Source organism: Lonchura striata, chromosome 1 (assembly GCF_050655825.1).
Source record: "Lonchura striata isolate lonStrDom1 chromosome 1, ASM5065582v1, whole genome shotgun sequence".
Classification (NCBI taxonomy): Eukaryota; Metazoa; Chordata; class Aves; order Passeriformes; family Estrildidae; genus Lonchura; species Lonchura striata.
In genome coordinates this window covers 51,041,029-51,065,848 of record NC_140703.1, presented here as the reverse complement: position 1 = coordinate 51,065,848, position 24,820 = coordinate 51,041,029, and the positions used below count along the sequence as shown (strand labels likewise).

The 24,820-nt window shown below is 36.9% G+C and overlaps 1 protein-coding gene across 33 annotated transcripts in view; it reads left to right on the top strand.

The window, feature by feature from the left end:
• The window catches only part of LMO7 (LIM domain 7), a 132,775-nt gene extending 108,183 nt beyond the window's left edge, over window positions 1-24,592 (top strand). For 3 of the 33 annotated variants that reach the window (XM_085593824.1, XM_085593789.1, XM_085593910.1), the window contains 16 exons: window positions 1,830-1,991; window positions 3,369-3,553; window positions 4,236-4,296; window positions 5,310-5,366; window positions 5,519-5,560; window positions 7,502-7,527; window positions 7,840-7,944; window positions 9,711-9,803; window positions 11,153-11,496; window positions 13,136-13,201; window positions 13,538-13,603; window positions 15,248-15,300; window positions 16,914-17,133; window positions 18,021-18,293; window positions 21,450-21,552; window positions 22,059-23,801. In XM_085593824.1, coding sequence (XP_085449950.1) covers window positions 1,830-1,991; window positions 3,369-3,553; window positions 4,236-4,296; window positions 5,310-5,366; window positions 5,519-5,560; window positions 7,502-7,527; window positions 7,840-7,944; window positions 9,711-9,803; window positions 11,153-11,496; window positions 13,136-13,201; window positions 13,538-13,603; window positions 15,248-15,300; window positions 16,914-17,133; window positions 18,021-18,293; window positions 21,450-21,552; window positions 22,059-22,214 — 2,012 coding nt within the window. In that variant the 3' untranslated portion in view covers window positions 22,215-23,801. Of the gene's footprint in view, window positions 1-1,829; window positions 1,992-3,368; window positions 3,554-4,235; window positions 4,297-5,309; window positions 5,367-5,518; window positions 5,561-7,501; window positions 7,528-7,839; window positions 7,945-9,710; window positions 9,804-11,152; window positions 11,497-13,135; window positions 13,202-13,537; window positions 13,604-15,247; window positions 15,301-16,913; window positions 17,134-18,020; window positions 18,294-19,624; window positions 19,734-21,449; window positions 21,553-22,058; window positions 23,804-23,852 lie in introns of those variants that run through there. The other 30 variants (XM_085593979.1, XM_085593796.1, XM_085593955.1 and 27 more) reach the window with 28 other exon arrangements.
• Window positions 24,593-24,820: the final 228 nt, after the last annotated feature.

The window sequence follows — 24,820 nt, the reverse complement described above, 5'->3', positions numbered from 1 at the left end:
GAGATATACTGTTCACACCTCTGAGCCCAGTCTCATCCCTGAGAAATTATTTTAATAAAATGAACATAACCTTTTTTTGGTTACTGGGGACTTATTCTGTCACAACTCAAGACAGAAATTTTGAGTTCTAATGACTCTGCTGGAGCCTGAAGCTTTCCCTGGTATCATGAGCATAAAACTTTGTCCAGATGTGGTTAAACTATATGGTACTAAATATCAGACATGACTCCAAATGGTAAATGGTGTTGTTGAAACTAGTAACTTCAGTATTAGTATTTTTGATAGTATTCTTAATAGTACCTTCCATAACAGACTTGACAATCCATGATTCTTTAACATCTTCCTGACTCCTGGAGATGCATGGGTTTTTTCCGGTCAAACTATTGTCCACGTTTCTTCCTCCAGGTGAAAACCCTAACTTTTCTTCTATAATACTGATGAAAAGCAATTAGTGCTGATAACTGCAAATGAAGTTTTTTGTCTGTATTTTAAGAATGATGCAGAAAGGTATAATATGGAGCCATATTCTTCTAGCAGAGAAGATAGTGTAGCTTTTTAGTGAACTATAATGAATTATTATTTGGTGCAGTACTAGGAAGCATGGCATTTCTTAAATTCTTAACTTCCTTGTGTGTGCAGCCATCTGAGTCCCTATTGGATGAGCCAGACTTAAAGCAGCATTTTGCTAATGAGTCAAAAACACTCAGGATGAAGCATATGGTATCTAAATTTTTCTGTCGTACTTGTCCACATTTGTTTCTGATAATGCAATAGGACATTGTTCTTGGTATATTTTAAGTAAGATGTGTGGATTTTGCTACTTTGGAAAATCCTTCCATCCTTCCTTCTCAAACTTGTTTTATTAACATGAGGGTTTATTGTGCAATCCTTAACTATATTTTTACTTGGCTTTTCTATCTTCTATCCTGCTAAGGGAATAATTCTTAATGGAAGAACCATTCTTATGTAATCTGTAAAATCTTGCTTGGAGAGTGCGAGTTTCTCAGCTCATCCATTTTCTGAATTAAACAGAGAAAAAGTTCATGAACTGGTCTTCTATGTACTCTGTTCTTAGTCTAGTGAGATTGCCTGCCAATGTGTAGCAGATGAGAAAAGTATAAAGTGCAGCTTGTCTTGCAAAATATCAGTAGATTCAAAGTCCAACTTGCCATAAAGTTTGCTCTTAATAGATAAAATAAGTGGAATCCAGAGAAGTCTAGTGGGACAGTACCCAGCAATATCTTTAGTCCAATTACCAAGCAATTCAGAGCTAACAAGCTATTCTAGCAAAGCAATAAAGCAGCATGCTCTTGTCAGCAGAACTCAGCAAATGTAAATGAGAATAGGAGAAAGTCAGCTTCTACTGGACTTAACAAAGTGCAGGCTGGGTTTTTTTTGGTTGTTTTTTTTTTTTTTTTTTTTTTGTGACAAGAGGATTACCCAAACATTGGCTGAATTTCAGCTAATCGTTGGATATAGACATTGTGGTGCTGCCTCTCTCTCACTATCACAGATTATAAAGGCAAGTTAGTGAAGGGAAGACTGAACACAGAAGTTGTTTATTAAATGGGCTAGCCATAATCTGAAGATTTACAAATCCAGAAGACTGATTCCTTTATTGTTCCCCTAAGTTCTAAACTGAAAAACTACTTTGATACTGAGTTTACTGAGCTTATGTTACAGTGTAGTGAATTTTTCTAAAACTTTCTAAATATCCACTGTTAAGCATTTCTTTGAATGATTCCCCAGTCCACTCTGTTCCAATCACATCTGTGATAAAAAGAAAAAGTATGAATGGAGACATAACATTTTTCTTCTGTTTTCTGCAGGCAGCCCTGCAGCACTTTGTCAGCTGCATGTAGACGATGAGATCATTGCTGTCAACGGCACAAAGGTTTCACATATGGACTACAGTCAGTGGGAAGAAGCCATCAGCAGAGCACTAGAAACTGGAAACCTGGTCATGGATGTCAGACGATATGGAAAGAATGGTGAGTTGTTTCGTCAGGCAGATACTGTATGCTCTGTAAGGCAAATAAGCTTTGTCTCTGCTGTACCTGACAGCTGAGAGTCCTTATTACCCTTACAGCAGTAATACGTATCTAAGCTAAGTAGTTTGTCAATGTGTCTGTTGCATTTTAACACAACTTGGCTTTTTTAACAGCATGAGCATTAGAAATGTCTTGACGAGCAAATCTGCAAAACATTGAACTACTGACCTCACTCTTGTGCTCTGGCTTGTTTCTTAGAGGATGGACAGGTAAAAAAATGTGTAGCCAGCACAAAAAGGAATCTAACATTTTCTTCCCTGCCATACCACAAGAATTAAGAGGGTCTGATCTCTAGAGGGTCTGATCACTAATTTTTAAAGGCCCCTTCTCTCAATCACCAGCTCCCTTTCTTCAGGGAAGGAGGATCCTTTGTTCCTTTCTTCAAGGAGCATTTGAAGTGAGGTATGAGCCTGTGGGTGATGTAACACCTATGTGTTATGATTCTGGCCAGTGACCCAAATATTATGGTGCTGTAATCTCTCCAGAATGGTACTAACCATTCTGGGTAGGGAGGGTTTCCTTGCTGGCTGGACAGCCTTGTAGCATGTCTTGACTTGCCATGGTTTTAATCAGGAAACCCTTTCAAAGTTCTAGAAGAATTTTTGCAGAGTTTGAAGTGTGACCAGTGACTTCTTTCACAGTATAAATACAAAACATTCTTTTAGTGGGAAGCTAGGTAAATAAGTTACCAGCAAACTGGGGTAAAAACAATGGGGTTAGGAAGAGACAAGAAGCAAATCACTTTATAGGATGTAATACAACTGAAGAGTGAGATTAGTGGCAAAAAACTAATTGAATAAAATTTTCAGTAGAGAGGGGAGAAAGGGTGGCATATGTGAGAAGTATATTATTTGTCTATGCCTCATCAATTTGCCAGTTTAGTTTAGGCTGCCTTTTCTTCCCCCTCTCTGTGCTTCCTGATGAGCATGGACATGAAAGTGACCCTTCTCTGGATAATGTATGAGTCTCATTGTACCTGGAGTGAGTAAAGTCAGAAGAATTTTCTCAATGCTTACTAACACTAATGATATAGTTTACAATGAATGGTAACTCCTCTCTAATGTTCAGCTGCTGTAGCACATATAAGCAGAACATCTCTTGTTTTGGCAAACTTTAATCTGGCTTATGACTAACACTTGCATTTTTGGGGAAGGCGGTCTGCTCTAAATGTCCTTTTTCCCTGTCTTCACAAATTCCACCTGATTTGTGTGTCTCCTTCTTCTGTTTTTGTATTATTGTAATGTTTTCACTAGCTCTTGTTCCATTCTTTGATGTAACTGTCTATATTAATTTCTTGATCCTCCACATACCAAAAAGATTGGGGCAAAGACCTGCCTTCCCTGCCACATGTAAGGCATAAAATCCTCAATCTCACCAGTATGGCTACCAACATTATAGGTACATCTGAAAATAAATGGATTGATGCAACTTCAGGAGAAAAAATTTCAAATGCTTCCACCACATCCACAAAAAGAGATTTCTCCAGCAGCCTTCAGAGTTCTGTGAGTATAGTTTTGAAGGTTCATGGGAGATGGGGGGAGGAAGAAAAAATGTTATGTCTTGATAGTGGGAGAATGGAGAAAAGAACTTGTAAATCTTCTGTTCCTTAAACAACACAAGTAAAAGTATCTGTATCTGAAATACGGAGATGTAGCTATGTATGTATCAAAGTAAGTAAGATGTTTTAAAGACTTGCTACTGTCTATTCATGAGAGAACACTGGTGAATGATAAATATTAAAACACATGCAGACTATCTTTTGACTAAAACTATATATATAGTGTTTATTCTTCAGAGAAGACTTTGACCTGAATTATTAGCCTAAATGGAAGTTGCAACCCCAAAGAACAGGTGCATATGTGCTTTCAAATTACTCATAAATAAAAACCTGCCTGCCAAGGAGCTGAAATGGGAAGGTCTTGGCTTCTGGAATTTTCTTGCAAGCTAATGTGTTTTATTTCTGCAGCAGTTCACAGCTGGTTATTGATTCTTTCAAATGTATACAGTACCTTTATTATAAATTACACTGAGGAAGTTTTCGATTGTTTTGTATCCTTTTATAATATATTATGAAGTGTTTTGTATAACATACAGTTCCTGATAGGAGAGATGCATAGTTGGATAAACTTCCACAAATCAAATGAGCCTAAGAAATTTATTTATTTGTTTGTTTGTTTATTTCAGGATACAGAAACAAAATTGATAAATGGAATGCAAGGAGATGCTGGCTCTAATGAACAAAGAGGTAAACCACTGTTGCTTTTCATCTGCTAATTGTGTGGCTTGCAACAAGCATAGACAGTAAACCTGCAATGACTGGAAGAGTTATACAGTGGGTGAAGTGAGACCTTAACGAACCAAAAGCCAGACAGATATCACAGAGATCTTGTTGCATCCAAACTGAGTTTACCTTGCTTCCACAGTTTGCTAAGCAGTTTGAGAGCTGATAACAAAGCTGCAACAAAGCCCCCTGTCTCTTCATTAGTGGTTATAAATTTAATGTGTGGTAGGGGTGAAAGAGAAGAGGGCACACGATTTATTGTAATTGCTACTGCATTGTATGGAGACCGAGCTTGTAGGTGTATTATTTCACTGCCCAGGAAGAATGTAGAGTACTCAACGTATTACTATTTTTTTCCTGACTCTTTCAGTTGGAAGGTTTTGGGGTTGGTGGCTGTTTTCATTATTATTACTTTACTTTTATTCCTGGAGAACAATATTGATGATACTGATATGAATAAGAATTGCATATGAGGCTATGAGAAGTTATAGCCTTACTTGACAGTAATGAGAGAAACCAGGTATATATACTTCCTAACGGAATAATAATCCTTGAATAGGAGCTTTGTATTTCATTTTAGCTTGAATACACATGAAAATTCATAGAAAAATTACCCCAAGATATAACTTGCCATCTGGAGATGTTTTCTGGTGGCCTTGAATGGTCATTAGTCTCCTCATTCCATTTTGGAATCTTAGTCAAGGATGGTTAAATTAGACAGGGAGAATCTGAGTCCGAGTTTGATGCTTGCTCTTTTTATAATAGTTGGACATTGTTACTGATGAAATGAAATCCTAATTAGAGTATGATGTAACCTCCTAAGGTTTTCCTTTGTGTTTCAGGGGCTTTTTGTTTTTCAGAAGTGATGTTGCAGTGTATGGGAGGTTTAACAGAAGTTTCTTATCCAGTGGCTATAGTAATTTTAAAAAAAAAGGCACCTCATTGACTTGTTTGTATTCTCTGTATTTTTCAAATAGCATCTGAGCCTATTTCTTTGAAAAACTTAAAAAGGCGGTCACAATTTTTTGAACAAGGTAAATCAAAGAGCTAACATTTCATGTACTTCCATGAAATTGTTCCTGCTGCACACTCTCCCTAACAAGTCTGGTGCTGGGTGCTCTACCTCTTCAGTGTTGTTTCTACAGTTACAATGAAGCAACATAATTAATTTCCCTTCTTTCCCCAGGGTCATCAGGTTATTCTTACAATTCATGGGTCTACCTTTGTGGTAATGGGTCTTTGCGTGTTCTCTTATATCTATAGCTGTTTGAATCTTTTCTGTGTCGTTCATACTTTTTTTTTTTCCCCACTGGGTAGAAGTAAGAAGGGTGGCACTCTTTGTTCAGGTTTGCTACTACCTACAAAACAAGAATAATGGTGAATATTCCAGCAGGGTTTTAGAGAAGATCTCGGAGCTGTTGATGAAGTATTTAACTGTGAATTTGAGTTTGAGTTGCAGCTCTGTTCTTTTACATAAATTGGTATAAAAAGGCATCTGCTGGCTTTCCACTATGTGGCTTTCCACTATGTGGTGATGTCATAAGATCCCAAGAAGACCAATATAAATTTTGAATTTAATATGCTAGCATTTTTGAAAAAGGCAATGAATGAGGCACTCAATTTTGGTTTTGTAGGTTGGTTTTCAGCATTTTGCATGTCACAGCTCACATACTTCCACTAATGTTGTATGTCTTATGCTGTCTTCGGGCTATGTATGCCTTGCTGTTTTGCTGGAGCCTGAAAGAGTGAAATTCTGGCCTGCTGGAAGCTCAGTTGAGTTTTTCCAAATATTTGAGTGGGGCCAGGATTTTACTTTTAGAGGTGATAATTTCTGTTTTTTTCCAGAAACGGTATGTGAAGTGCCACAGCATATATCTGTGTTCATGGTTCTGTTTGCTTTTAAATACTTCTGCTGTATCTGCAATACTGTATCTGCAATATGGTGGTATTTTGTTGGTGTTGGGGTTTTGTTGTTGTTGTTTGATTTTCATTTTATGGCTGGCAGAAATTTGTTTTTTCTTTTAATTGTTTTTTTATAACAATATTTGAGGTATTTCACTTGTGCTTGAGGGGGAGGACATGGTTGTATTTCTAGAGTGCATGTTCAGTAAAGCTCGTTAATTTTAAATTTTTGACACTTTAGCTTTGCAATTACATGAAGATTCCTGTGGAGTTCAGCATAAGCTTACAGGGGTGAGAGAAGAGGGGAGCAAAAAAGGTCTATGCTTCCCTTTAATATCTCCTGACACAACTGTAATAGATTAAGCTGATTGCCTGATTTTCACTGTGGCTGCTGTAATCTGACAGTGACAACAAAATTGTGTATATATACAATGGATGCTTACCTGTGACTCATTAGAGTCTTTTGTATCCTAAATGTAAACTTTTTTCCACTTCATGTGATTATACTTCAGAATAGTGTTGCAATTTTTTTCTTGTATGCTTTTTTAAAAAACTGAAATATGGACAGCTAAGTAACAAGTACACTGTCAACAAACAAAAATAGTGATGGTGCTTAAGAAATTATTACATTTAAATTTGTGTTTCTCCCCATTTTCTCAGTTTTTAATAAATTAGCATAATACACATCTCTAATCATCTTGTCACAGGATGACAAGGCCAAGTGTGGTAGCCTCAAATAGCAAATGGTTTGTGGTGAATGGTGACCAGTTCACTGAATTCAAGTGTGCTTTTGGAAGTAGGAAAGAAGCCAAGTTGGAGAGCAGAAATACATGGTTTTGTGGTAGAGAAGTGGCCAGTAGACATCAGTTGCTCTTAATTCATGCCAAGGACCGTAGATGAACAGCTTCTCTACCCTTGTGCAGTGTTCTGGGTATTGGTCATGCTAAACAGTTGGGTTTCACAACTAGTAATAATAGGAGAGGTATAGTGAAGAACCTTTGTTTTGCTACAGTGGAAGGTATACTGCTAATTCAAGCAATTGCTGATGGCACTTGTAAGCATGCAAAGCTTTGAAACAATTGTGCACATTAGTTGAAAGCACCTAATAAATTCCACCCTCGAGAAAGTTCAGCAGGGCAAATGCAAGCATGCCTCACTAAGGAAGAAAAAATTAGTCTGAAACTCAGACTTGCCACAGTTACACAAGTCTTGCAGTAGTTATATATGGATCTAATAATTTCTCTTTTTTGTCTTCCAAATCTCCCAGGAGGCCCAGAGCCTGCAATGCCTGATGTAAGTACTATTTGTGAACTACTAGTTGGTTATATAATACTAGTCTGTCCAAAAAGCTCTCTGCTTTCTATTACTTCTTATACTGCTTTACAATTTTGATCAAATCTGAGAGTACTGGCTAAGATTTGCTTTGTCAAGGCATGGTTGCTTTCTGTCCATTCAAAGAAAAAGGTAATTTATGTCCTTGTCACTATAAAGCTCTAGCATTGGTAATGGTTTCTATTTCTCACTCTAAAAAAAAAATGTTTTAAAATGTAGAGTGTTGATTACATGGAAAGAAGATAATACAAGTTCATTTCTGTGTTATATTAGCTCCCAGTCCCATCCATCAGCGCTCCCAGTCGTCGGGTTTGGGATCAAGAGGAAGAGCGAAAACGACAGGAAAAATGGCAAAAAGAGCAGGACCGTTTGTTGCAGGTATAATTAATCTTCATAATCGTGGGCTGTCAATCCCCTGTGTGTAGCAACAAGGAAGGTAGCACATGACTTCTGCAGTTATTCTTACTGATGGCCTGGGGAGACTCTTAGGTCATTTTCTGGCCTGCACAGTTGCACACAGTAGGAGTTACTCAGAAAAAAGAGGACAATCCTTTAGTGAGCATCATAAAATTAAACACAATGTGTATTCATTACAGCCAGAAGTGCTCAATATTCTGGGACTGCCGGTGTGTTCTTAATGACAACAGAATTTAAAGGATAAGTGAAGATCTAAGGGGTCTTCCTTTTTGAAAAGGAATTGTATTCTTTCCCCTTAAGGAAACTGCCTCTGGCCTGAGTATTACCTTCAATTAGCAATACTGCCTCTCATATATGTAGAGGAGGCAGCCAGTACCTGCCTGCTAGCAATCAGCTAATCAGTTGGAATAACCTGGTTCCCAGGACCTCTGAGTCAGGAAGCTGAATCTGCTAATGCAAAACCACTTGATAACCAGTAGCTACAGCTGGAGAGGGATGTGGCAGAGGGAAGGGGCATTGTTTGAAGTCTTAGGATAGCACAAAAAAGCCAAGCATACATTTCTGCAAAGAGCTCACCTCAGTGAAGTGTAAGCACATTCAACCATGTTCACCAAGACACATCTCTGCAAATTAAATTAAAGTTTGTTGTCTGAAGTCTGATGGCTAGGAGAGATATTAGTGAATATATCATTTATTCTGCGCAAGCCCTCTTTGGCTGTATTCAGCAGAAAACTGTGATGTCAAAGTACAAGAATAAAATCTGTTTTGCTTTTTGAATGTTTCATCTTTTGTTTTTCCTTGTAGCTTGCAAACTCTGCAAGGCAGCAGCTGTACCTTCCTGAACTTACCTGTGGTCTCTGTTATAGTTTGGATATTCCATTTGATACCTGAAGAGATAGATGGCTTTAAAGAGTGTAAACCTTGGCTCTCCTTTCTTGAGAGCTGACTCAGCCATCTGCCATCACTTTTCTTTGTTTCACCTTTTTTAGTCCTGAAGTGATAAATTTGACCAGAGTAATAATGATCTTTCCCTTCCCCATGATCATAGTAATGAATTTTCAAATAACAAAAAAAGGAAGCAAAGTCTTTCTTTGCTTACTTTCAGCATCTTAGAAGGAATACTTTTGACATCCTTCAATGTTTTGCTTTTCCCAAGATAAAAGTGGTGACTGACAAAACCACCAAAACATTTACTATGTGCTTTAAGCATTACTTTAAGACAGTATATTAATTTCATACCAAATCTAGTCAAAAGACAAATTTCAAGGTCCAGAAATTGTTTTTTGTTTAAGGTAACATTTCAAAAGAATGAGAGATCTTGCTCACTACTTCACTTAGTGATCTCTTTATATTTATCGTATTAATGTGCCTAATTCCAAGTTAAATACAACCACTGTGTTTTCCCAGAAATACCTTAGATAGCTGAGGGTTTTTTTGTTCAAATGGTAACTAAACTGGGGGACAAGGACTATGAGATTGGCTTTTGTGAGACTTAGCATGTAATAAGCCTGGAGTCTCAAAAATAAATTACAAAACTCCTTTGGATTGTATTTGAGCCAGGATTTCATTTGTGGCAGACCTAATGTTCTAGTGGAGCTCAGAGATGTATTTTGTCTGGTCTGTTTGGTCTGTTAAAAACGCCCATTCAATTCTAGTGTACATTTTAATGAAAGTAAAAAAATACCATGTTTCTTATTTGCATGTTTTACTTCAATCTAACCTAACAGGAGAAATACCAACGAGAACAAGAGAAACTGAGGGAAGAATGGCTACGAGCTAAGCAAGAAGCAGAAAAAGAGAGCTCCAAGTATTTTGATGAGGTAGGTTGTGAATAAAGCTTTGCTGACTAGTTTCATGAGGCCTTTTTTTCCCTTATACTAGATGCATGCAAGCAGGCAAATAATTGGGTTTTTTTATGTCATTTATCTTCTCATTTTGGAAAGTAAATTCTTGTCCATGACTTGGTAGAAAGAGATTGCAAAAAATGGGATGGAAAGAGTAGGTGGTTTTTTTGAGATATGTTGAATTTGTGTCTTTTCCTTATGAGCTAGTCAGGTAACTAACATGAAAAATATGTTGGCAAAAAGACACAGCATGTATTAATTATTGTCATCATAAAGGGAGACTTTGGCTGTTTATTTGCCACCTGATGCTACTTGTTGGAGTTCTGCTTCAATACTTTATCAGGAAACATGTTCGTAAGTGTCTGGCTTGTTACTGGCAGACAATTCATTTGATGAATGTACATACCAAATCAACTTTATATTTCCAGTTATATGTTTTAAAACACTGAATGTGTGTAGTTTCTGTAGATGCTGACTTCTGTGGCTGTTGTTTATGTGAAGATGAACAAGTTTTTTCCTGATTATGGGAAGTGTCTGAGGTATCTCTTCTTTACAGCTAAGTGAGTGCTGCTTCAGGCATCCAAAATAGGTCAGTTGTGTTTACACAGTCATGAATAAGTAGACCACAATTTAAGGCTTAGAACTTTAATAAGAAAGATTCTGAGCTGTTGGAGGACTTTGTTGTACAAGAATCTAAACCATTTTCTATTTTTTCTGTCATTAGAGGTTTTGATGGACCAGTAAACATTATTTTTTCCCTGCAACCAAAACATCTTTTGACCACTGAAAGGCCTTTTCTCATTTTTGAGAAAAGAGTCACAGGGTGATAAGTCTGAGGCTTGACTTTGAAATGGTAGGAGAATGGATGAGAGTGGGAGATTCCTTTGCATGAGGATTCATGTGAAATTCATCGGTCTGATATAGATTGCAGTGTATATCTTTGTGTATACACTCTTAAGTAGGTCTCAGGTTTCTAAGTCAAAACAGTAGGGAGAAATGCTGGGTATCATGGAAGGGTTTTTTTTTCCATGGGTATTTAAGTGGGGAAGGGATGGCTTGACATGTAAGTGATACTTTGGAAAGCAGAATGTTTCTCATAGTTGTGGCCATGCTGCCTGTGGTGCGTGCTAAGGCTGGTATGTGGATTGAAGCTCTTGAGTTAGGAGAATGTGAAACCAAACTGTGCCTTGCATCTTGCACTGGAAGTGCTGGGTATGATTTTTATACATTCTTACCTTATAGAATAAATTATCTTTTCTGAGCAAGCAGTCTATTTAAAAAACAGGTCCCCTCCCTACAAATATGATTTTTTTCCTTTGCTACAGGAGCAGACCGTTCTAACACTAAATACAACATCCGTCACTTCTCAGGCTCCACCTGTGTCCAGCTGGAGAGCAAGCCCTGAAGCAAATGCTCCTGAGGAGCCAGAACGAGATGGAGAAAATGAACTGGCAGCGAGCTTGCTGCACGAAGAAGAAGGAAGGAGGAGGCTTCAGGAGGAACAGAGGATCCAGGAAGAAGCAGCCAGGCATTTTGAGCAAGAACAGGAGCTCCAAGAGCTGGAGCTCGAGAGACAACGTAAAGAGAGGGAGCAGCAGCACGCTGAGGAGCAGAGGCAGCAGGCTGAGAAGCAGAAGGAGGTGTCAGTGGAGGTGCCTCAGTACCAAAGGTGTGCATTTGCGCTAGGATGTACTTTCTCTTCCTTCTGCAAATTCAAACCTGTTTCTACCAGGGCTGTGTCTGTCCTGAATGTATAAAGACGTTCATGTATGATTCATGCTGCAATCAGTAGGTGCAAAATACTGTAGGATAGTCTTTCTTTCCAAAGACAGAAGGTTCAGGCATAACACAAAGTCCTTCCCCAAAAATCAAGTACTGTATTACCCTACTTCAGCTATTCTTTAAATGGGATGTGTAAATACAGTAATTACAGCCAAATGAAAGAAGATTTGAAGGATTTAATGAGAAAATTTTGTAAGAATTGTGTACAACCCAGTGACTCAACATACAAGGCTTCCAGAAGAAATACCAAGTTAACACTTTTCCAACAAATGTGTGGCTGATTTTTACAGATTTCTCTCTCATTTTAATTCAACAGTGTAACAATAAAACCTAATTGCATTTTAACTACTGGGTTAGTTTGTCAGGGAGGGATATCAGGCTATGAGTGAACTGTTACTTCCTTATATATCATAGCCTGTTAGAAACATCCACTGCAAATATATTTTTTTTATCTCATTACCTCTTTCAGCAGTTTGATTTAAAAACCAAACAAATAAACAAATACCCACCTATTAGTTCTCAAGTTTGTGCTCCTGCCCAGTTTTCAGACTACTGTTACAGGAGATTAAGCTGTCTGAAACCAATTAAACCAGTAACCTTTCCTTATTTTGTCTCCATTTACCTTACTGCCTTGTGTGTGACTTGTGGCTTCTCTTGAGGTTTTTCTCCTTTTCTTATGTAAGTAATAAGAAATGACTGAAGAGAACACATGGTATCAAGCTAAATCTTAGGAGAAAATAATTATGATTTTTAAAACTGCATATATTTGCAGAGGAGGTTGTAACACCCAGAGTTACTTTAGTTCAATCTAAATGACTGCTGCTTGATATGCCTGCTGAGCAAAGCAGAGGCACAATGCTACAATGGCTGAACAGGTTCTTCCTGGCAGCAGAGCCAGGATAACTTTACAATTTTAGCTTGTCCCTGTTGCAAGAGGATAGGTCTTTGTGTGGTAACTTATTAAGCTGCTGTAATATCTGCATATCTAAATCCCTGGTACACTCTTTAGTCCATGGGGATGTCATTGCTTCTGAGGTTGCTGCCAAAGGATGTGTTTCGCTAAACACAGGTGGTTTTGCTTAATAGTAAAGGAGCAGGTTCAGTGAAACTGGGCTTTAAAATATCTGGTGTTAAATATTTGCTATAAGATGATATCCAAAGATAAGACTTGAAATCTGAAATGTATAAACACCTGCAAAAGCATGATACTTGCTGCAGAGTACACTGAGGGAGGGGACAGGCTAAAGAGTGTTTTCTGTGGAGCTTTGTGAGTTTATAAACTGCACCTGTACACTCTTATAGAATAAAAACGTAATTTTTAGAGAATTGCTGTGCTTGGATAAAATTTTCCTCCTGGCTTTGAAATGGATGAGATAATCACTGCTGTATACTGATGCTTGTAATTTTTGCAGCATCTTAGTCTTTGGAATTCTTTTAATACATCTGAACTTTCTCAGTTTTCTCAAATTGTTTGCTCAATTTCTAGATTTTTTTTAATATGTATTTTATCTTTATTTTGCTTCTAGACATTATGAGCGCTATGAAGTATCTAAAACAATAGAGGATCGAGCTGGCCATCCTGTCATTGACAGGTAATAAAAAATTGAATCAATACATAGTTAAAACATCTTTAGCAATTACCATTCTGGCATGCACATGTTTGATTTCCTTGTCACATCACAAAAATGTAATTTCAGGCAGTTTTTCTGACAATTCTTCTTTTTTTGCCTTCTTTTATCAGTTGTATTTCTGACTGTTAAATTGAGACTCCTTAGAACTTTACTTGTTTGGGGGGGTTTAATTTAAACTGGTTTGTTTGTTTTTTTTTCTCCTTAAGGATCTATTTTGAATTTTTCTCTTAGGAACTATTTATGTCTATGTGTGTCTTTTTCTGTATATGAACATAATACTTCTTTTTTTTGCAATAGGCATTATGAGCGTTATGAAGTTTCTAAAACCATTGAGGAGCAACCTGGCCAGGCATTTGCTGACAGGTATGTCCAATATTGAATCTCAGCACTGACTGTAACATCACCATTTCTTTGTTACAAAATTTTTAAAATTCTAATAAACTTTAGTCATAGTAGCTAAATGGATACGTTGGATTGCTGTTGTGTTTTGCAGTTTTTATGTCATGTTTTCATATTGAAAAAACAAGTGACCAAACTTTTGTCAAATTATACACTGTCTTGTAAGCAACAGTTAGTCAGTGGGATTCTACAGGGAGAAACAAAATTGTGAGGAGGTAAATATGTGGGTGGTATTAAACTTACCTGGCTGGAAAACAATTTCAGATATCTTGTGGTTGTGTCATAGCATGCTCTACAAACTAAGGTGCAGTCATCCCAATTCAGGTTGTGCAACTTGAGAGAGTAAACAAGAAGGGAAATAAGAGGCAACAACAGCATACTTATCAAGGAGATAGTGCCTGTTACTCCTGTAGTTTACACAAGTTAATTTTAAGGTACCATCTCTTGCTTTACAAATCAAACCTTTGTTTTGCATTGCATCTCACAGTAGTTATGAAAGATGATTTCTGCTGTGCATTTGATCACTTCTCATAGTTGAAGTGAGCATACTTCTCTTATATAAAGAGGAACTCCAAAAATTACAAGGTACAATTGATGGATCTGCTACTAATGGAAGATCTAGATCTAACTTCAGAAGGAGCATGCACTACATAGTTACATCTTGGATATATATGTGAGAAGGACACTGCTTTTTTCTTCACTACAGGCAGCTGTGAGAGTGTTGCTTCTTCTTAAATAGATAATAAAATAAGTCCACACCATAGGACAGACAGTAAGAACTTAAGGAAGCAAGATGTGATGTAGTTTATGCTTCATTTATGTCCACATAAAGGACAAGACTCTTTCAAAATGTGGTTGTGCAGCCAATGCTATATGTGTAAAACCATTAATGTAGCAGCTTCGAGTTAGGACCAAGCAAAGGATTTCTTTTAAAATTTTTTCTTTGTGAGTTATTTTATTGGCTATGCTACTTGAGACTAATAATATAGCAAAGGTGTTGCTGAAGATTCTGCTCTGTACTGTCAGAAACCAAACTTTTTGCATTTGTCTCCCTGTATATGGCATTTGTTGAATGCCATTACATGGCTAAAACTCATTAAAAAATTATTCTGCTAGGTATAATCAGTGAACAGTAATTTTTTCCAAAAACTATCTGCATGCAGGGTTTTGAGAAGGTGTTTTACTTACAGTCTAGTAACAGTGCTGAAGTGGTTTCAGTTTCTCCTTAAGCCAAATCAATTGCAAATCTGTTCTGAAAATTCTCACTTCTTTGTCTGACTATAGTCTTTACAAAGCTTCCACAGGGAAGGATTTAGTTTTTTACATGTTTTTTTTTTTTAAACAACGATGATCAGTTCCTTATACCTGAAGCACTGACAACTTTCAGTACAAAATTTTAACTTTTAATTGGTGATTATCTATTGAAATCTAAATACTGGCTTTTTCTCCCCCTTAGTATCCTCTTGGTCTTTAGTTATTTTTTGCCTCTTGTTTTGGGAGGGATGGTGAAAAAAAGAGGACTGGTTCTATCATCTGCAATGATAAGAGTTTTGTCTGTAATGAGGTCTTGTAATTAAGATAGATGAATTAATATTTTAATATCCTTAGGAATAAGTCCAAGTCAACTACAGAGCTGAATGAATTCAACACAATCAGAAATGGTAAGTAATGTATAATTTCCATTATATTTAATTTTTTAGGCAGGTAGAGAAGAGGAGAGTAGGAGGGAAAAAATTAAGATGTGTTCATATAATCATCCTAAGAAAATTAATTTTTAAGAGTGCTTTTTGATAGCTGCATTGTAAATTCATACTATGCCCCAATTTAATGAACTTTCAACAGCAAGAGGAAAATCATAAAGTCAACATAAAAGCTGAGGACAAATATGATTCACTACCCTCTTGAAAACAGTGATTTCAAATGTCTCTTAAATGCCTAATTTTATGCCTTAATGCCTAAATTTTAATGACTGATTTTTGCATGAGATCAAATCAATCATGAAGTTATATAATTGAATATATGTGTAGTTTTGATGCATTGACTCTGTAAACAAAAACCCCAAACAAAAAAAAAACCAAAAACCAAAAAACAAAAAAATCCCTGCACATATCAAGATAATGAATGTATTTAATACAACTCTTTATCTTCTTAATTTCAGTTAATTTAGTAATAACAGAGCATGAAGTCAGCTCTTGATATGTCACAATGACTTGTGTCCTGGACTCCAGTTCAGTTATATGACTTTGGTTATATTAGAGGAGTGTGCAAAGCAAAAAAATCAGTTTTATAAATGTGTTACAGTCAAAAATGCCTGCAAGCTACTTTTGTGTCTAAAACACAGTTAAAAAAAGTAATCAAAGAAAAGTAGATGTATTAGGGGATATATTGCAGATTAAAAATGTTGCTTTCATACATTAAAGCACTGTCACTGAAACTAAAGAGAAAGTAAATTTCCACAGTATTGTACAATTATAATCTATAGCAATAAATCCAAGAGTAAATCTACAGTCAGAGCAGCATTTAAAAGGATTGAAATTTCAATTGAATGACTTATTGCTGAGTAATTTTCTTAATTATTTTTACTATAAAGAACACGTACTGGATCTAGGAAATAAAAAATTGTTGCCTTCTGAGATGTCAACAGCTATTGGAGAAAGATTGTTTATTTCTTTCCCCTTCCCCTTTTTCAAAGACCATCTATACCATATCTTAATTTCAACTCAGTAGGTAACACATAATCCAAATAACTGAAAGATTTCCCTCTCCCTTTTAATACCTATATAAGCAATATAAAGCAGTGTGTTTAGTGCCTTGAAGAAAGAAAGAAGGAAACTCTTGTAAACAGAGACAATTTACAAAAGAGTATGAATTCTTAAATAGAAAGAATGTATCCCATTATTTAACTATGTATTTTATGCATGGTTCAGTTTGTACTGGAGGAAGAGTCCAAATTATGGCTCTAAAAGAGGTGAGACCATTTATAAAAGAGGGGTGTGTACACACAAATGTCTATGCATATACACTTAGTAAGTGAAGGAGAATGTATTTAAATTAAACATTATGTAAAAGGCTATATTAATGGAAATACAAACAAAAAAAAAATCAGTAATGTTGTATTGATAAGTTTTACTCAGCTGTAAGTGGGAACTGGAAGAACTTGTGAATGGTGTGATGAACCAAATCTGTTGGAATTATAACCAGAGTGCTGACAGGATGATAGCTGCTTTTGTGCCTTGAGGTGTCTAGCTGATGTTTGCACATGCTGTCTGCACAGGTACCCAGAGCAAGTATTCTGAGAGGTCCTGGAACATGGGTGAGTCACAGAAGAAGTCTCAGAAGGAGCAAAACCTTTCTGCAGCAGAGTTGGAGAGACAGCAAATCCTTCAGGAAATGAGAAAGAAAACATCTCTACACACGGACAGCAGCTGGATTAGGCAGCGCAGTGCCAGTATACATAAGGAGCCCATTAGTCTGTACAGCAGTAGTATGAGGAGGTAGGAATCAAATTAAAAATTAACTCTGTCTCTCATCATACATTTTTCTTTGGTTATTCTGAACTTTAGCTTGTATTACAGAGCACAGAAACAAATTGAGTCTGTGAAATGCCATAAGGTAGACAGCATAGCAGCACAGATAGAAGAAAGTAGCTGTGTTTCAGCTGGGATTGAATGGGTTTTTTTACAAGTAAGGAATATGGATGTGACCTGTAAATAATTCAGTTGCTTATTTCTTGGTTGGTATAGCAGCAATGGAAATCAATAATGTGCCTTGTTATTAGCAGATGCTTTCAGAATATCAGCATGGCAGCCTGTTTTGGAAATGAATTATTGTGGCTAAGAAGTATACCTTTTTTCAGCACAGAAATATGTCATAAAGTTTGGATAGTTTATTTTTGCTTTATTTAATGTATTACTCTTGGATTTGTCACTTAGGAAACAGCCGAGTTATCAGTCAGGAGAGTGTTTGATTATTGGGCCAACACCTTGTACCAGGGTGATGCTATCCTGTCTGGGTGGATTGTTATTTTTGATCTGGTATCCCTTGGAGAAAATATAAACAAAGCTGGTATCTGAGGTCTGTTGCTGTACTTGGATTTTGATACAGTTCATCCTGATAAGGCTGCAGTGAAGTGTTTTGCTTTTATTAAGTAGCTGTTAAGTGCCACCTCTTTTGCCTCGCCTATTTTTTACCATGAGAACTACGTCTGGACACAAAGGATAATTTGTTACTCAGTACGTGAAGAATATTGCTCAGAGTGATCAAACAAACATATTAATCCCAGAAAAGATTAAAAATGTGAGGATAATTACTTTCTCTTAAAAAATCAGGATGTAGCACTGTACTGCCATTTGCATTTGAGGTGCTTGAATCTCTGTTGCAGAGGGGAGTCTTTGGACAATCTTGATTCTTCAGGAATGAGATCATGGAGGCACCACTCATGGCTGCATCAGTCTGCATCCTCTTCATCTCTATCTTCTAGTCAAGATATTAGTCGCCCAGTATCCACTTCAAACCGAGCCTACATGTGCACTCCTTCCTCCAGCAAAGCACCTCCTGTGGCCACCTCTGTGAGAAACCCCTCCACGTCCCAGACAGCCCCCCGGGCTCAGTCTCCCCTCTCTGCTTCCCAGTCAGGGTCCCAGACACGCAGCAGGTGAGTGGGTGCCCTTTTTCTGGGAAGATAAAAATGCTGGATAGCACTAAAGGGCAGACTTTGTGTGTTTACAGCAGTATTCTTGCCCATAACATTGATTAACAAGTACCTGGAGTGTCCCCTGGAGGGGACAGTGGAAATAGGGGCTGGTATTACCTCCCTGCTCCAGTCACTCAGAAAATTCCCCAGATTTGTCATCACTGTTTGACATTGGTTAAAAAAACAAAGGAACTTGAATAATCAATCTGCAGCCTCCAAGCTATCTGTTGGTTACCAAAATTATTAGCAAAAGACTGTTCCACATGGCATTTCTGACATTTATTTTGCCTGGTTTGTTTTAACAAAAGATTCCTGAAACCCACGCTTTATGACCCTCATCTTGGTCTCTCCTCCTCACTTCCTGGCATGTGGTCAATATCATCTTGAGGAGCACTCAGGAATGCTCATAACCCATGACCCTGGAGAATTACAGAGTAGGATGTTGATTTTAATCTAGGAGGAGAAAGCAAGAATTGCAACATATTTTGAAACAAAAATGGAATTCAGCTGTGGTAGGGTAGATAACTCTGCTGTTTTATGTACTTAAAACATTTTAAAAATACCTTGGGATAGCACTCCAGAGAATCATCCCACACAGAATAACATGTGTTATAAATAACAACAGTGAATACTGCTTCACTAGCTCTTACACTCTCAGTCACTTAATGATAAATTGGCCCAATGTTTTTTTTAAACTAGTCTTTTACATTCTTTATGATGTAAGAAAATTACCTTCTTAACCATATTTGCTTATCTCATTCTCACTTCCATTTGCTAACACCTTGGTAGATCTATGGAAACTGACCTCCATATAGCTTATGTTCAAAGAGTTAACATAATATTTTATGTCCAGGACTACCCTTCTTTTTCCTAACAAGGTGCAGATGGTGGGACTTGGAAGGGGTGCTTTCTAAAACTTAGCCTTCTGGATAGTTCCCCACAACTAAGACAGGAGCACAAAACCTTTGTTCTTACTCTCCAAACTTAACAGTACACTTTTTTTTTTTTTTTGTAGAAGGTATTTTATACAATGAAATATGTGCCAAGAATGTGACAGAATTTCTTAACTTGTTCCTATGTAAATTTGATCTACATTATAACACTTCAGCTTTTCATGGCTTTCAGATCTACTCTAAATAATATTAATTTTCAGTTTATTTTCCCCAAGCAGCTTAATAGTCCAGTTTTTACCCATGTGTTTTTTATTTTCAATCTCAAAAAGTATTTGATAACTCTTCTTTGTCTTTTAAACATTTTCAAGCTGGTTTTAAGGTTTTTCATTCTATATTTAGGTCAGTCAGTGGGAAGAAAATCTGTTCATACTGTAATAACATTCTGGGCAAAGGAGCAGCCATGATCATTGAATCTCTTGGTCTTTGTTATCATTTACATTGCTTTAAGGTGAGAGCTGGGAGTCACATCATGAAGGAGGAGGAACTAATCAGGAGCAAGCATGGCTACTCAGTGTTATGCTCACAAGGGTTCTTACTAATCACCTGCTTTGCCTTCTACTATTGACAGCTGGTGCATGCATATTTCCATGAGGCAGTCCCATTTGCAGGCATTTAGCACTCGACTCTAGAAGTGTTTCTTAAATTCCAGAGTTAACTCGGACTTTGAAAAGCAAGATGAGCACATGAACTGCGAGATCAAAGATTTCCTTCTTCAAATAGGTGGCAAAATATCAGAAAATGCTGAACTACTTCTCCCAAAGAAAGCAGCCCCTCTTAAAAAAAAAAGTCTCAGCCTGGACCATGGCAATTAAATAATTTTAAATGACCCATCCTTTCTAAGCTAACCTTAGCAGACAGTGTTCATGTGGTGTTTTCCAAGTAAAGGCATGTTGGAAGAGTTCAAAAGGGCAGGATAAAACTCAGAAAAAAACCAACTACTCAGCCCTAGTCACCAACTAAGTGTACTAGGTCATGCCCAGCAGTGAGACCTAGGCCTACTTACATGATTTCCCATCAGCTTGGGGCATTTGCAGAGCTGAAAGAATAAATATTTGCCTGCAAACCACAGCAAAGTAGTCCCATTCCCCTGCCATCAGACTAGATGTGGAATTAGACTATGACTTGGAAGTGCTGTTGGACCCTACTTCTTCCCTGAGTTCAAGAAAGAGATTTCTGTGTGTAGCTCAGAACACTTGTCTTCTGTGCCCAGCTCAAGTGCATTACCTGGAGCATTACTAGGGATTGACTCCAAGCTCTTCCTGGTTCTGCCTCCCTGAGCAGGAGAGACAGGACTAATCCACAGTGATCCATCGCCATTCCCTTTTCTGCAGAACATGTATTCTGTGTGAGACAATTCACCTGTAGCTCATAAACCTACATGAGAAAATATCAAGTTTCTGTTTTTCAAATTTCTGAAAATTAATGAGCTGTTGAACAGACTGCCATCTAAAAGATTCATTACTTGGTTAAGCAGGGAAACTATCTGTCTTTCATAAATTCAGTAAGGGGGAGTATTATGTTTTGGATTACATTCCTTCCAGATGTGTTCTATATTCAAAGCAAGTACATGCTTCGCTACCATAGCTAAATAGTTTAATGTTAGCATGGAAGTGGTCAAGCCCCTTACGTATTTATGCAAGAAAAATTAAATCAGCCTCATCTCTCCAAATCAGAACTTGTTTCGAAGGTGCAAACCCAGGAAATTGGGAGTGCCTGTGTGCCTGTGCATTTTCTGCTTCGAGTGCCAAGGTACTAAGGACACAAGCAGTGTGTAGTGCCGCATGGAAATCTGCAAGTAGCACACCCAGGTGTTCTGTGCCAAAATTCCTGTTGCCATCTAGAGAATAAATTTTTTTTGTGCCAAACCAGTTTTAGTTTTCAGAGAAACCAAAGTTCAAATTAGATTTAATGAACTAATCTCTAAAAACCGTCTGCTTTATGTTTGCTTACTTGGTGTATCTCTGCTATTCGTTGTCCAGTGGTCGCTTTAAAATACTTCCTCAGGGCTGGTTGCATTTTGATCTACTAATCGTTGTACAATTGCTTCTAGTGATTGTGGGGTTATGGTTCAGCCTTTGTTGAGCTTAATCTGAGCTGCTTTTGAACAGCATTTTTGTTTCTTAGTATTTTGGAAGGAGTTACTAATTATTCATGTGTGATACAGTGTGTTGCCTGTGGATGCGACCTTGGTGGATCCCGCTCTGGAGCTGAAGTCAGGATCCGAAACAACAAACTCTTCTGCAACGACTGCTATATCAGATTTAAAAGTAAGGCAATCCAGCTGCATGTGCATGACTGTAGTTCTTCTCTGTGCTGTACAACCTCAAGTGTTTGCACAGCTGAGCCACTTGATAGCTTTCATGTTCAGCTTTAAGTTAGTGAATAGGTTCAGCAAGATTTGATTGCCAGTTTCTGTCTTTTGTAGGGTAGTCATTCCTTACTTCTAAATCGCTGGTAGCTGATTTTACCAACTTATTATTACTCAGTTTCAAGCAGACAGCATGGTATAGTCATCTTCCTTCCTTTATAGATCTGAGAAAGTGGTGTCAAGGAGCTGTCAGGTGCTAAACAGGCTTCTCTTGATAACAGAGAAACCTTTTTGAAAAAGTGCCTACATTGTCTTAAAAAGTAAGCTAAAATATGTATTCAATTCAGTCCTAATACATACCTGGAAAGTAATTCGTTTTTCTTGTGCAGGTGGCACAAATGCTGGTTTCTTTTTGTGATGCTATTATTATTGGAATTATAGGTCTGTAATTGGTTATTCATTTAGGTACAAGTTCAGGAGGAATTGATTTACTTACAGATCTTAATTAAAAGGTGCAGTATAATTTTTTTCCTTCTTATGGTTTGCAGAATTCTGATTTACTGGAGCATGATGTTAAGGCTTTGTGTAGTGGTATTTAGGTCTTTTTTTCTGCTGTCGTAGATGATGGTAGACAACTTCCTAATTTTGATAAGTGTTAGGCTTTTTTTTTTATGTAGAAAATGTGGAATTCTATAGGATGATAAAAATCAGGGAAGGGAAATAATTTCTGAATTACTTTCTAGAAAAATGTCCATGTTTCTTTATGAGCCCAGCATATTTTTTTCATGGTAGATCAGAAGGCAGTGAAGGGAACGGGATATTCATGATACAGTGTTTGAGCAGGACCTGGGCAGCTGCTGGCTGTGAAACCTAGCTCAGGAAAAGAGAAGCTCTGCATCTGATGCTGTTGCTGTTTGCAGGCTCTTTTTGACTTCCATGAAGTCACAGAAATGATGATGGGATACCTGAGCTAAAGCCCGAAAGTGCAACACCTTGTGAGGGTAATAGCACATTCACAGGGGCTAATGTGATCAGTGGAAGGAGGAAGAGAGTCATTCCCTTCCATTTGGAAGTGATCCAGGGCACTGGGTCATACCATGTCTAATTTAATGCTTGGAGGATATATCTCCTTGTTGATGGCAAGACTACACTGAAGTGATTGTGTTCCTATTTGAAGCACCCAAATGTGTGAGAGATTCACTCTGGAGCTTGCTCACATTTTTTCCTCTGTCTTTTCTTTTGGGGGGAAATATTGCTGGGCGAGTTGGATAAGTAATTTTATTATGGATGAATTGCTATTTAGTCTCTCTTTGACATTACAGCCCATAAAGTCACAGCAGTGCCTTTCAGAAGCAGAGCTGATCTGTGAGGAAACGTTTCTATTCCCTTCCCTTCAGACTGCATCTACTTGGGCCAGTGGGCACCTCAAAACATAATTGTATGACATACAAGTAAAATCAGGAGTTGTAAGAACTTGTAGGTACAGAACACAATATTAAAACTAGTGATTAGTAATTGAAATCAGCTATTTGAATAATACAAAAACCAGCTATGCAATTAATGCAGTGAATGTATTGGCAGCACAGCACTGGCCTGTAATGTGAATTACTATTTTTTGCAGTTGGCATTTGACATCAACCTGGCTAATTATTTGTTAGTTTGGAATGTGAGTATGTTGGCTAAAAGGTTTGATAAACCATAGGGTTATTAATATTCACTTTGCAGTTTGATATAATTTTATGTGATATTTCTGCACATTTTTGTGTGAATTCTGTGGTTTAAACTTGGAATGTTCTAGTGAAACATCACTGTATTGGCAGAAACCTACAAAGATATACAGAGAGGATAAAAACATTCTTTATATTGTTACAGTTATTTAGCAATTTTTAATTCATTATTGAAGGGTAAATTTAGAAAAACTATCACTCTGTCTCTGTGCTAATACTAAAAATAAATTAAATTAATTAAAAATAATTCTTAAAAATTTGGTAAGGTGCATGTTCTGTGGAATATGACTTGGCCTGAAATATTTGCAGTGCTATAATTGGATTAAATTCAAATTTGTGTTGTTCATTAAATTTGGATTGCTTAATTCAGAATGTATACATTAATATATTACCATTTTCAAACAGTATTTGAAACTTTAAAATGTTTTTGACTATTAAGTGTCTGTTTTAAACTTTAATATTGTAATTGTTGTCACAAAAGTTCTTCAGTAAATAGATTTTACTTACAGTTTCTTTTGTCTCTCCCTAACAGCTGGACAACCAACCTCCATGTGAAGCAAATGAAGATATGAAACCACTGTTGCAGATACAAGAAGAGGTGATTGCTGCTGATGTAGATCTATAAATATATATATTGTGTGTATGTGTGGTTTTTTTCTAAGAGTAACTCTTGCTTGTCTAGTCTTCGTAGCAATACCTTGTATTCTTTATGTAACTATTTTTATTTATAAGAAAGTAATTGCAGTAAGGAAATGGCTGGGAAAAATGCTTTCACATTTTCAGCTTCAAGTACCGAAAGCACAAGAGAGAATAAGTATATTTTCCATAATAACTTCAAAATATTTTTGAGACTTATAATCATCTAGTTGACTTTCCAATGGTATATGAAGAGGGTATTTTGTTTCTAAGCTCTTGAAATGAGCGTTAGAGAAATAGCTAATATAAATATATATTTGCAATTGCTGTCTTTATTTTTGACATATACTGAAAGTTAATTCTCTAGGTTAATATGAAGCTGCATTTAAATGCACACAAATGTGTTTGCTTTCCATATGCTGGTTTCTAAAATCATGTGCTTTTTTGAAACCTAAATACAAAGAATAATCTGTTTGCTCAGTGGTGTTGGCATAATATTCTGTGGAATCCATTTAAGAGAGAGAGTTTTCCTTTCCCATTTGGAAGTGTAAGTATCACTCTTTCCTCTGCAAACTGAGTGGAGAATGGTTGTTGAATTATCATATATTTGTAAATAAAAACCTGATGTTGCATTTATTAGAAGTTTTTGTCCTTTCTGTTCAGCTAAACATGTCTAAGGTAGTGTGTAGAAATATAAAATTGTTTGATTTTCATCTTGGGAAAAATATTTGTTCTGACAGGCTTAAGTTGTTCACATAAATATATGCAAGAACAGTTCTTCATTTTTTATCTTTCTTTGTAGTCAATGTCAAAGTCTCTGTACAGCTTTTTCATCAACCTCCTCATTCTATTTCCCTTGAGCAT